The 10,632-nt window shown below is 48.1% G+C and overlaps 1 protein-coding gene across 1 annotated transcript in view; it reads right to left on the bottom strand.

Moving 5' to 3' along the window:
• Positions 1 to 10,632, bottom strand: part of LOXHD1 (lipoxygenase homology domains 1) — a 164,623-nt gene that overhangs the window by 29,101 nt on the left and 124,890 nt on the right. The window contains exons 33-34 of the mRNA XM_012802001.1: positions 7,389 to 7,516; positions 13 to 130 (exon numbers count right to left, since the gene is read on the bottom strand). Of these exons, the coding sequence (XP_012657455.1) occupies positions 13 to 130; positions 7,389 to 7,516 (246 nt within the window). The remainder of the gene's footprint in view (positions 1 to 12; positions 131 to 7,388; positions 7,517 to 10,632) is intronic.

The following is a 10,632-nucleotide window of genomic DNA, read 5'->3' as shown; positions in this document are numbered from 1 at the left end:
AAGGTAGTCTACCCTCTCCAGAAACCACTCAGGCCGGCTGCCCAGCCCGTCAATCCGGATCCTCATCTTGGTGAATGGAGCAATGTCTAGGATTTCCATGATGAAGGTGTCGTTCTGCTCCCGCTCAAACCTAGAGATGGAGAGGACAGGCATGAGGAGGGACATTGGCCCCAGGGAAGGCTGGGCTAGGCCAGGTACCACATGTGAGGTGAGGAGAGAAGGCAAGGTCTGTGCCCAACGACTCATCCACAGCCCATTCCTGCAGCTAGGTGTGTCCCTGAATGGCCAGGTTAATTGAGTCTGCTGTTAAAAATGGCCCTGAACCAATAGCTACCAGTTCTGGGTTCTAATCTCATTCTGCTAGTCACTTAGAACAGTCCCAGCTCTACTCTGGAACTCGGTTTCCTCACTTACAGTTTGGGGAGAATGACACTAGACCTGCAATCTCACCAAACTGTCACAAGGAACAAATGATGGTGAAATCAACATAAAATACATAAAAATTTATACCTATAAAGCTTTACATGAGATTTTATGAGTGATGGGGCCATCATGAATGGTGGGGCAGGTTGTGTACTGTGTACAGCTCTTGATGCCATCACTCATTTACTTCCATTTGCAATCTGCAAAACTGAACTCAGCAGCCTGAGTTGGGTGGTGCTACCGACAAGTGTAAAGTGACAAGCAAATAGAAGGTAATGTTGTTTTTGTTGCTATGATGATTTTTCTGCAAAATGACCTCATCGTCTCAGAGATGCTCTATCTTCATTCCTTACTGCTGTGCCCACAGCACCACATGCACAATGCGACCTTCAATGCTGACTGATTGCTTGACTGCTGACTGATTCCAAATGATAACTGCTGATAAGCCCCCAGGGTAACGCAGGTGGCACTGAGATATGGCTGTGCATGGCAATTGTTGTGTTTCCATGAATACGAGACATATTTAAAAATAGAGGCCACAGCCCATGAAAGCTGAGACAGCAAATCCTGCAAACCGAAAACTACTCCTAGTCTTAAAGGTGGAACAGAGCCCTGATCTCTTTTGATACCTTGCTAGAGTGCATTTCATAATGATGAGAAGTGAAAAAGTTTTCCTAAAGTCTGTTCCACACCCTTCCTGCTCTATTTGAAGGCCTGTCTGTCCCTCTGGTCAGGTGGAAACTGTGAGGAGTGTTCATGTCACTCTCGCATCACACACTGAGAATCTCTTAAACAATCTTTCAATTCCTTACTCTTGCCTGAAGCACAACTTGGCAGATCAAAAGAGCTTTAGCTTTCTTTCCTTTGGATGTCTCTTTAATTTTCACCCTTTGAGTTTAGCGAAGCGTCTTCATTTTATAGACATTTTATGGTGGGACAGGTGGGTAAGGAAAGAGGGTAGAGAAGCGAGCTTTTCTTCTAGAAGACTGAAAAATAGATTACACTTGCCTCTCATCCTTCCTTATGGTATAATCTCCAATAAATCTGAGTGGACATCCTTTCCTGGGATAAAATGTCCACTTGCAAAGGGAATACCCATTTTGGTCCTTCAGTCCTCTGTGAATCTCTAGCCATGGCCTTCCTGCTAGGCCAGACCCCTCAGTGGAAAGTAAGACCCCCACACTGTGAGGCCACCACTGGAGCAACGCCAGCCTTTGGTGCAGGTCTCATCCCAGGTCTAAAGGGACAGGGCTGTGGAAGTGGCCAGGGTTTGTGCTGCTCTTCTACCCAAAGGGGCCTCTGCTCAGCAGCTGAGGGGTGATGTTTGGGGAGGGCCACCTTTGGCCACCCCTCTCTTTCTTCCTCTTCTGGTTCCCTCTGTTCCCCACTGTCAAAGGCTGTGCTCAAGGAGGGGTCCAGAACACACTCCCCCACTGGACCCTCTGACTGAGCCCAGCCTGATGGCTAACCAGGGCCAAAGCCTTAAGTTGGAAAGATAACTTCTTGATAGAAGAGTTTTAGGCCTTGCTAAGAAGCCAGAGAAGAGCTGTGGGTAGGGGTTCTGAGAAGGGGCTATCTGGTAGATGGGGACAAATGGTGTGGGGCCCATGGCTGCTTGGTGGGCAGCTGCCAGGAAGTTTGCTTCTGTGGCATCTCACAGGCATAGCTGGGGATCTCAGGACTGTCCAGGGTTAGAGCTTTAGCCTTAGCTTCATATTAGACTAACCTCCTTCCAGTTTGGGGTTAACCACACCCCAGGCTGTCAAGCCCATGCTTGGTTGGCTCCATTGTTGTGGCCCCAAGGCCACCTGGGTAGCTCTTTTTCCTTTGGGACAGCCATGGACAACTCTTGGCAAACTTTTGTTATATTGAGTCCTGTCACCAGAACCGATTGTTGAATTATCCACCCAATAATGGACCTAGATGCTTCTGCTGTTTTCCCTCCCCACTCCTTGCCAACAAGCCACCAAATCCTCTCTGCTCCAGGCTCCTCAGTGGAATAGCATGAAGCAATGAAAACAAACAAAGAAGCCACAGTCAACTCACAGCTCAGGGAAACAAGATAAACCTGACATTTAGCAAAAGAAGACACGTGCAAGAAGACACACAGACTGGTTCTATATATGTAACATTGGCATCCAGGTTATATGAAAGCATATATCTCAAGGATGGACGTAGGAATTGGGGGTAAAGCAATAAAGGAAAGTAAGAGAATGTTTACCTTAAAAGCCAAGAATGGGCAAGGTTCAATTTTTTGGCCTGGGTGGTTGTTACATGAATTTTTGCTTTATAATTCTTTCTGATTTATATACTTTTATGTATGTGTTATGTTTCATAATGAAGAGTTTAAAAATGTAAATGTAACTAGAACTTTTGGCTGTTCTCATGTGGCAAGATTTTCAGGTCCATGCTCTATGGGTTGTGGCCCTCTGGTAGGCTAAAAAATGCCTCCCTCACCCTGTATATCCATATCTTAATTTTAGTAACCAGGGTATGTTACCTTACATGGCAGAAAAGAGGTCTTTATAAATGTAATTAAGTTAAAGGTCTTGAGATGGGGAGATTATCCTGGATTAGCCAGGTGGGTCCTTAATGTAATTACAAGTGTCTTTACAAGAAGGAGGCAGAGAGAGATTCAACACATACACAAAGGAGGGGGTGGTGTGAAGATGGAACAGAGACTGGAGGATCTGCCCTTGAAGACTGAAGTGATGTGGCCACAAGCCAAGGAATGCTGGCAGCCACCAGAAGCAAGAAGGGGCAAGTTTTCTCTCCTAGCACCTCTGGAGGGCACACAGCTAGGCCAACACTTGATTTTCATCCATTGTTACTGATTTTAGATTTATGACTGGCAGAAATGTGAAAGAATAAATTTCTGTTGTTTTAAGCCACTTGGTTTCTTTGCAATAATATTGAGTTACAACCTCAGGAAATGAATACAGCTTGAAGTGCCCTGAATGGACAACTTGAGACTATAAAGGGGACAGATAGGGAGAGGCTGCCCTGGAATACACACAGGAAGAATTCCAAGGCCTGGGATGAGTGAGCAGCAGGTGGCACAGTAGGTATCTGCAGGGCCTCAGTAGTGGTGCAGATGTCTGCAGGGCTAAAGTGACTGGGGTACAAAAGGCAGAGCCCCCAGACAGATGATCTGATCCTGGCTCCTCAGCTCCCTCCTTGGGGATCATGAAGACAACTGCACTTTATGTATGTCCCATGAGACACAAGCGACAACAGAGAGTTTGTATCCCTATCTCTCAAGCATCCCTACAATGGTTTGAGAGCAGACAAAAGTAAAATCTCAAAGAGACTCTGAGCCTCTACTATTTTCAAATGCCATGGACAGGACCTAGTGAATATTCAGATCTGCCAGTGTCTGCTTAGAACATGGCCTCTGAGCTGGAGATGATGCTTTAGGAGGGTACCCAGAAGTGAGTGCTAAAGTTTTTCATCTGCCTGACCTGGGTGCCCTTTGAAGGCAGCAGGCCCTGGAACCTGGCCTGCCTTCCTCTTCTCTCATATGGCCCCCATTCAGTCTCCTCTGGGACTCACTCTCAGCCCCCTGAGCTTCCCCACCCAACTCCTCCACTTGTAAAGTTCCCAAATATAAGTCCTTTCAGTTCTCAGAGCTTTCTTGCTAACCTCAGATCTGGGTGATAAAGATGTGGAAGAAGAAATAAAAACTTACACACCCACTATAGTCCTGGTCTTGGCCATATATTTCAAGATCCTCTCTTGAAAGGACAACCAGAATCCCATTTGGCTGTCTGCCCTCTGTGTCCATTCCCTTGAGCTCAGCCTTTCCCTGTGCTCTTTGCCCTAATGGTTAGTAAAAGCCCAGGCCACCCTGAGTGGCAAAACCAACAGAACTCTCCAAATCCCATTTGTGTGCAGACCAAGGAAGCTCCTAATTCCCTGGGTCCCCACTAGGCCCAGGAATGATTACTTGCAGGCATTTACTTTCCTCTACAGAAAAACAACAACCCATTGTCTAAATAAACCCCCATACCCGCTGGACACCAATTGACTCAAATTCCATGGTTAGAAACCCCTTCCTTGAGTTTGAGCTTTACCTTTTAGGGCATCTCCTTTTTTGACTACCACATTAATTCATCAGGATCTCAAAAACAAAACAAAACATCAGCATCTCAGTGTGAATTATTTTACAGAACAATTTCCCCTGAAGTGGCAAGATGAGAAGTCAGGGAATTTAGCTGGAAAGTGGGCTGGGTGAATTTCTCTGGGCTGTGCTAAGCTTTGGTCTCTGGGTATGGCATCTAAAGACAGTATGTTGTCCTACTGCAGCAGGAAAAGGCCACGGTGTCTTCTGTGTGCATCCGGGTCTCAGCTTCAGCCTGGTCATGTGCCATTTCTTGGTATTACCTTCCATAATACCAAGCTGTGCTCACAAACACACCCAGTGGGTCTTTCTATCCCAGTCCCCTGGTCAAAATGCAGACACCCATAACAAGGGCTCCAGGTCATAGGTAAGACATGGAGCCACATGCAAATGAAAAAAGCAAAACATGCCTTAGGTAAGAGTTCTGAGCTTGCAAACCAGAGCAATTAAGAAATGATGGCACTCCTTACAAAATAAATCTTTGCTTAGAAAAACAATCTTTTAACTAACAAGGTGCCTTGAAGCATTTACAATATGGTTCTGTTTATAGTGATGAGATTTTCAAGCAACACTTCCAGAATTTAGATACTCTTAGAAATAAGATTCCTATCTCTTCTACCAGCAATTAAGTCTTGTACATCTGGAAGATAAGGTGAAATGTAGGTGTGGGATAATTGATCAGAGAAAATCCAGAAATTTGCAGTTGGGTGAAAATTAGAGTCGGAGTATAGCGGTGAAGACTGTGAGAGGCTGCATAAACAAATAGATAGATAATAGCCAGGCCTGGTATCATAATAGAACTCTGACTCACAATCTCTGCAGTGACCATCCCAGGAAACCACAGTCTCTGCAGCAATTGGCCCAGAATGATCGCCAGCTTCCTTATTTTGTCCATGCTTCCAACTCCCAGGACCAACCAGAGAAATTCAAATAAGTTCCCTATCCAATCACATAAGATGCCCCAATTCTAGTTAACTTGCGTCGGCTTTACCATCCAAAAATAATGCTTCACTACAAAGTTTTCCCACTTTCCTACAAGCCTTTGAGACTCTGCTACACCAAGTGATGGTGACTAATTCCCTTGCTAAAGCAAGTTCTAAAGAAATAGTCTCTGTCCTCCTTTGGTTTTCCTTTATTTCCACAACTGCCTAAGTTTAAATCCCAGTTCCTCAGTTTCCTAGCTGTGTGACCTTGGGAAAATTACTTTATCTCTCTTAGGCTCTTTGTGAAGCGGAGAGGATCAGAGAGCATGCTAACAGGGCTGATGTGAGTTAATATATATTGAGAAGCCCTCACCACAATGTCTGGCATGGAATAATTGTTCAATAAATGTCAGCCTTGATTACTGTTATCACCATGGCTAGCTGATCTGGGAAGAATTCCAGGAAAGAATGGAAGTTGCATAATGAGAGAGCAGAAGCACTGAGAAGGCAGGCAAAACCTGTTCTCATCAGACCCCTGAAGATGAGGTGCATAGGATGTGCAAAGCTCTGGCTCTCATGAGCTGATTTTTCTGTGAAAAGAAATCCCGGCTTGAACCCCCAGAGCTTCAGCATCCTCATCTCCATCGTCTTTCATCCCTGTCATCACTGTCACTACCATAATCACCACCACTACCATCATTACTAACCCTAACCCTAACCCATCCTCACCATCCTCACCAGCCTGCAAACCACCCTCACCACCAGCACCATCAGAAGTACTCACTGAGTGCCCACTACATGCAGGACCAAAGCCAGGAATTGTGAGGGGCCCAAAGAGGAAGCCGCTCTGGACCCTCCTGCTGGGGGGTAGGGGCTGTTGGTTCAGAGGCAAGTGGCTATGGGTGGGTTTTAAAAACCCTATGTTTAGGCTGTGAGTCTACCCCTCCGGTTCTTAAGATGTTAGGGTCCAAGGATGCTTGGGGGACAATGGTTGAAGATGAAAAACTAGCCCAGTCCCAAGATTGTCCAAACTGGGGATCCGGCGAGGGAAAAGAGAGTAAGGACTACAGAAGAGCTACCTTTACTGTCATTTCTAATCATGATCTTAAGAGGTGGCAGAGCCTCATCTATAGGACTGGGGACCATCTGGGTTTGGTTCCCAGTGCCACAGCATACTGGGTATGGGACCTTGAGCATTATGACTCCACTTTGCCACACCTCAGTTTCCTCACCTGTAAAATGGGAATGGTAATAATAGTCCTCATAGCATTGTGGAAAGGACCGGGTGTGCCGACACATGGCTTACAACAGTGCCTGGCACAAAATAAGCCCATATAAATGTTAGTGTTGCCAGCATTGACACCCCCAGATATGAAGTTCTATGAGTTGGTGACCTTGTCTTCTGGTTGTACTCTCTCTCCAGTGCCTGAGTCAGTGCCTGGCATATACTAGGTGTTCACTCATTTTTTTTAAATGTTTTGAAAATTTATGGATTTTTATTTTGTGATCATTTTAGACTTATAGAAAAGTTGCAGAAATAGAACAGAGCTTCTGTGTACCCTTCTCCTACCTTCCCCTAGTGTCAGCAGCTTACATTCCCATTGTTAGTTAATGAAACCAGGAAATTAACAATATAATACTATCAACTACTGATCTACAGACCTCAGTGACCAAATGAAAGAAAAAAGAAAGGAAGGAGTTACTGTGGGGTGAGGTGATCAAGGAAGGCTTCCTGGAGGAGGTAAATTTGAGTTGGCCCTTGAAAGGGACGGGTAGGGGGACAGAATGGACAAAGATGTGAAGGTTGGAAAGCCACACGGTTCAGAGGGGGTGAGAGTACCAGCTTGGCTGCTGGCCGAGTGGGACAGAGGGCAGAAAGTTGGATGTGGGAAGGGTGAGTGGCGGGGGCTGCGTCGGAGTACCTGGCTTTCTTTTTGTCCAGCTGCACCTCCTCTGTGCTCCCATTGATGCCATAGAGGGTCATAAAGATGTTGGAGTCAGTGCCCCCGCCGACCACGTCCCCTGTCCACACTGTCATTTCATAGAGCACCTGCCATGAGAGGGACACAGGTCCTTGGCTCCACCTCCTACCCCACATGCCCAGCCTCAGTCTCACCGGAGAAAGCAGACATGCCCTCCAAGTGCTGAGGCTCCTGAGAAGAGCCCTCCCCCTAATTAATTGTAAATGTCTAGACAGCAGGTCAGGCCTGGTCGTTCTCTAACGTCCACCCTGGGCCCAGTCCAGCACTGGAGAAGAGATCAGTTTCTGATAATGAATGTGTGGTGCAAAATAACATGAACAAAAGCCCCGGTGTTCACCGGTTTATTCTTTGTCAGTCAAGTCCCAGACTGAGTCAATGATGCTAGCAGGGCATGGTGGCAAGACAGTGGCTTTTGGAGCCATCCAGAGCTCCGTGGGAATCCCAGGTCAGCCACGTGTTGGCTGGTAACCCTAGGCCAGCATCCCACCTGGCCAGCCTCTGCTTCCCTTGCAGTAAATAGGGAGGAACTGGGCTGCCCAGGGTGGGATCTGCAGTCACCTTGCACTGGGGCCTGGAGCTGGACCTGACAAAGCCACGTTCTGAGTGTCTGCCCCCTTGTGCCACAGCCAGCACACGCCCTGAGGTTTGTGACAGTGGAGCACCATGGGGGTGGGGGGAGACATTAAGGGACCTGGCCTCCACCCACTTGGGAAATGGGACAACCTCGTCACACGTGATTTTCACCTCAGTCTGGGATTTTACTGTTTTGCCTGAGGCTGACTCTGAAAAGGCCATGTGTGCTTTGTCTCCCCTGGAGGGTGAGGGAGAGGCCTGCTCTTCCCGGAGGTGCCCTCATGAGGCCCTGCCTTGGTTCTTCTTTTGTGAGGCACCATCATGGCAAGAGGCATCATTTACCCCCACATTCTGGAATGTTCTTTGGTCCTAGATTCTTATTCTTACCAGGTGCCCATGGACTGGCAATGAGGTCTAAAGGTCCAGCTACACACAGCAGAGGAAAGGCCAGGCTGACTGTCTCTTCTGAATGTACCTGCGCCCCCCCGCCCCCACCCATTCTCTGTGGCTGCCGCTTTCTGTTATCCCCTGTGCAGGGCACTGGTCTGCACTACCAGAAGCCTTGGAACTCAGAACCCAAGTTATTTGCCCCAGCGGTCATGCTCCTTGCATGGTGCCTAGTGGGTGCTGCCTGTTTGTCCAGCAGCTCCTAAAATCATTGCTGTGACACTGCAAGATCTGGAGTATTATGTGGGCCTAGCCCATGGAAGTTAGGGACATGTTTGATGAGGGAATGGTGGAGGGCCTCTTACTTTACCAGGAAAACTCCCTTAGACCACCCAGCAAGGGTGTTCATGATGGGCAGGAAGAAATGAACAGAAGTTGGAGCCTGACATTTTTTTGCTCTTATCCAGACAAGCATAAAAAATAGAATGATCAAAACGAATGCTTTGGCAGTCTCATGGATACTGGCCCTTGAGGGCTGCTCCATCTAGCTCCTGTGTTCTCTGCATCCATTCTCTGTCCTTTACACGGGCACGTCTCTTTTTATGTAATAGGTATGTTTCCAAAGAGAGACAGAAACAGCGTTCTTGTAATTCTAGTCTGATATCAGACGTCCTGGAGAGATAGCCCATCCAAAGAACCCTGCAGTTCTTTGCAAAGTAACAAGCCTGCGTTCTTTTGTACCATGAATAACAGGGGTGTGGGCCTGGATTTTCCTGGACTAAAGGGCTCGGCGCGAGATACAGCTGCACTGTGTGGGGTGCGTGTGTGTGCTGGGGGTGGTGTGTACAGGCACACACAGGCTGGGAACTGGGGCAGGCAAAGGTCCCTGGATGAATTGTGCAGCACAGGTGGAGCTGTCTGGGGTGGGGGATGTATGTGCTGTTGCTCCCCCACTCCCGCCTGCCGAGGGTTTTAGAGCCCAGAACTCAACCCCTCCTTCTGTTTCCCTATATGATGTAGGCAGGGCACTCCCAGGTCCAGGTGAATCCTTCTCACCTTTGTGGAATGGCTTCTGAGCTAAGCCGACTAGCCCAGTGGTTTGGATTCAGATAAGGGCTGGGACCTTCTGTAGACTCCACTGTTACGAGAGAAAAAGACCTCTAGGGTCAGGTGAATTTGAAGCTTCTGGGCCACCAACAGGCTGTGTGTCTTTGGGCCCCAACACCAGGCATCCTGCCTTCTGCCTAGGCTGACCTGTAAGTTTTATATAATTTGTCCCAGGTTGTTTGTCAGTTGGAGGTAGAGCCAGGACAGGAGCTCAGATCTCCTGCCTTCTAGGCTTTTCCAGTGGAGGAGGGTCTCATGTGGACAGCAGTGGCTGCACTGTGAGACCCAGAGGCTCACAGTACCGCAGATGCCCACTCCCCATCACCATCCTACTGTACTAATGAAGCATCCTCTGTAGAACAAGTAGCCTACATGTCTATGTAGAGATGTCACCTTGCAAAGCTCTTTGTAAACTGTGATCTCATTAGGTCGCACCAAGATCCTACATGGAACAAGCCACGAGTAGCCAGGAAATATTACTTCCATTTGCAGACCAAGACACAGAGAAGCAGGTGACTTGCCCAAGATCACACAGCAGCAGACCACGAGAGAGCTCAGGCTCTGCCCCTGGCTCAGCACGTCCAGCCCCACACCAGGATGCCCTGGGATGTGTCTCCTACTTCCTCTACTTCCAACTCTGCTGCTCCTGCTTCAGCCTGCACCATCCTGGCCATGCAATGCACGCTCACAGCGCCCCCTACCTTCACCCCGATGTTCACCACCATGGCATCCAGGAGGTCAAAGACACGGGAGGTGATGCCGTCACCTCGGTCCTTGGCCAGCCAGCAGTTGCAGCGCAGTGTGTACTTTGTGCCCTGGGTGGGCACCGACAAGCACAGCTCCTCCACCAGCCAGCAGCTCTCGGGAGAGGCCCCGTCATGGCCCAGCTGGGAGGGGACACAACAGACCTGTGAGAACCTGGGCACAGCCTGGAAGGAAGCCCTCCTGGTGGCCCCTCCCTTGGTGCTTCCTTTCAGCGCACTGTGTACCCATTTTGCAGATATAATCAAGGCCTCTAATCAGATGGCTCTGATGAAATCAAAAAATTTCCTGATGGGGTCCGATCTAATTAGTCGAGCCCTTTAAAAGATGGTCTAGGCATCAGAGATGGAGAAGT

This window comes from Otolemur garnettii, unplaced genomic scaffold, assembly GCF_000181295.1.
Source record: "Otolemur garnettii isolate 467f Iridium unplaced genomic scaffold, OtoGar3 scaffold00012, whole genome shotgun sequence".
Lineage (NCBI taxonomy): Eukaryota > Metazoa > Chordata > Mammalia > Primates > Galagidae > Otolemur > Otolemur garnettii.
This window is presented reverse-complemented; position numbering and strand designations above follow the sequence as displayed.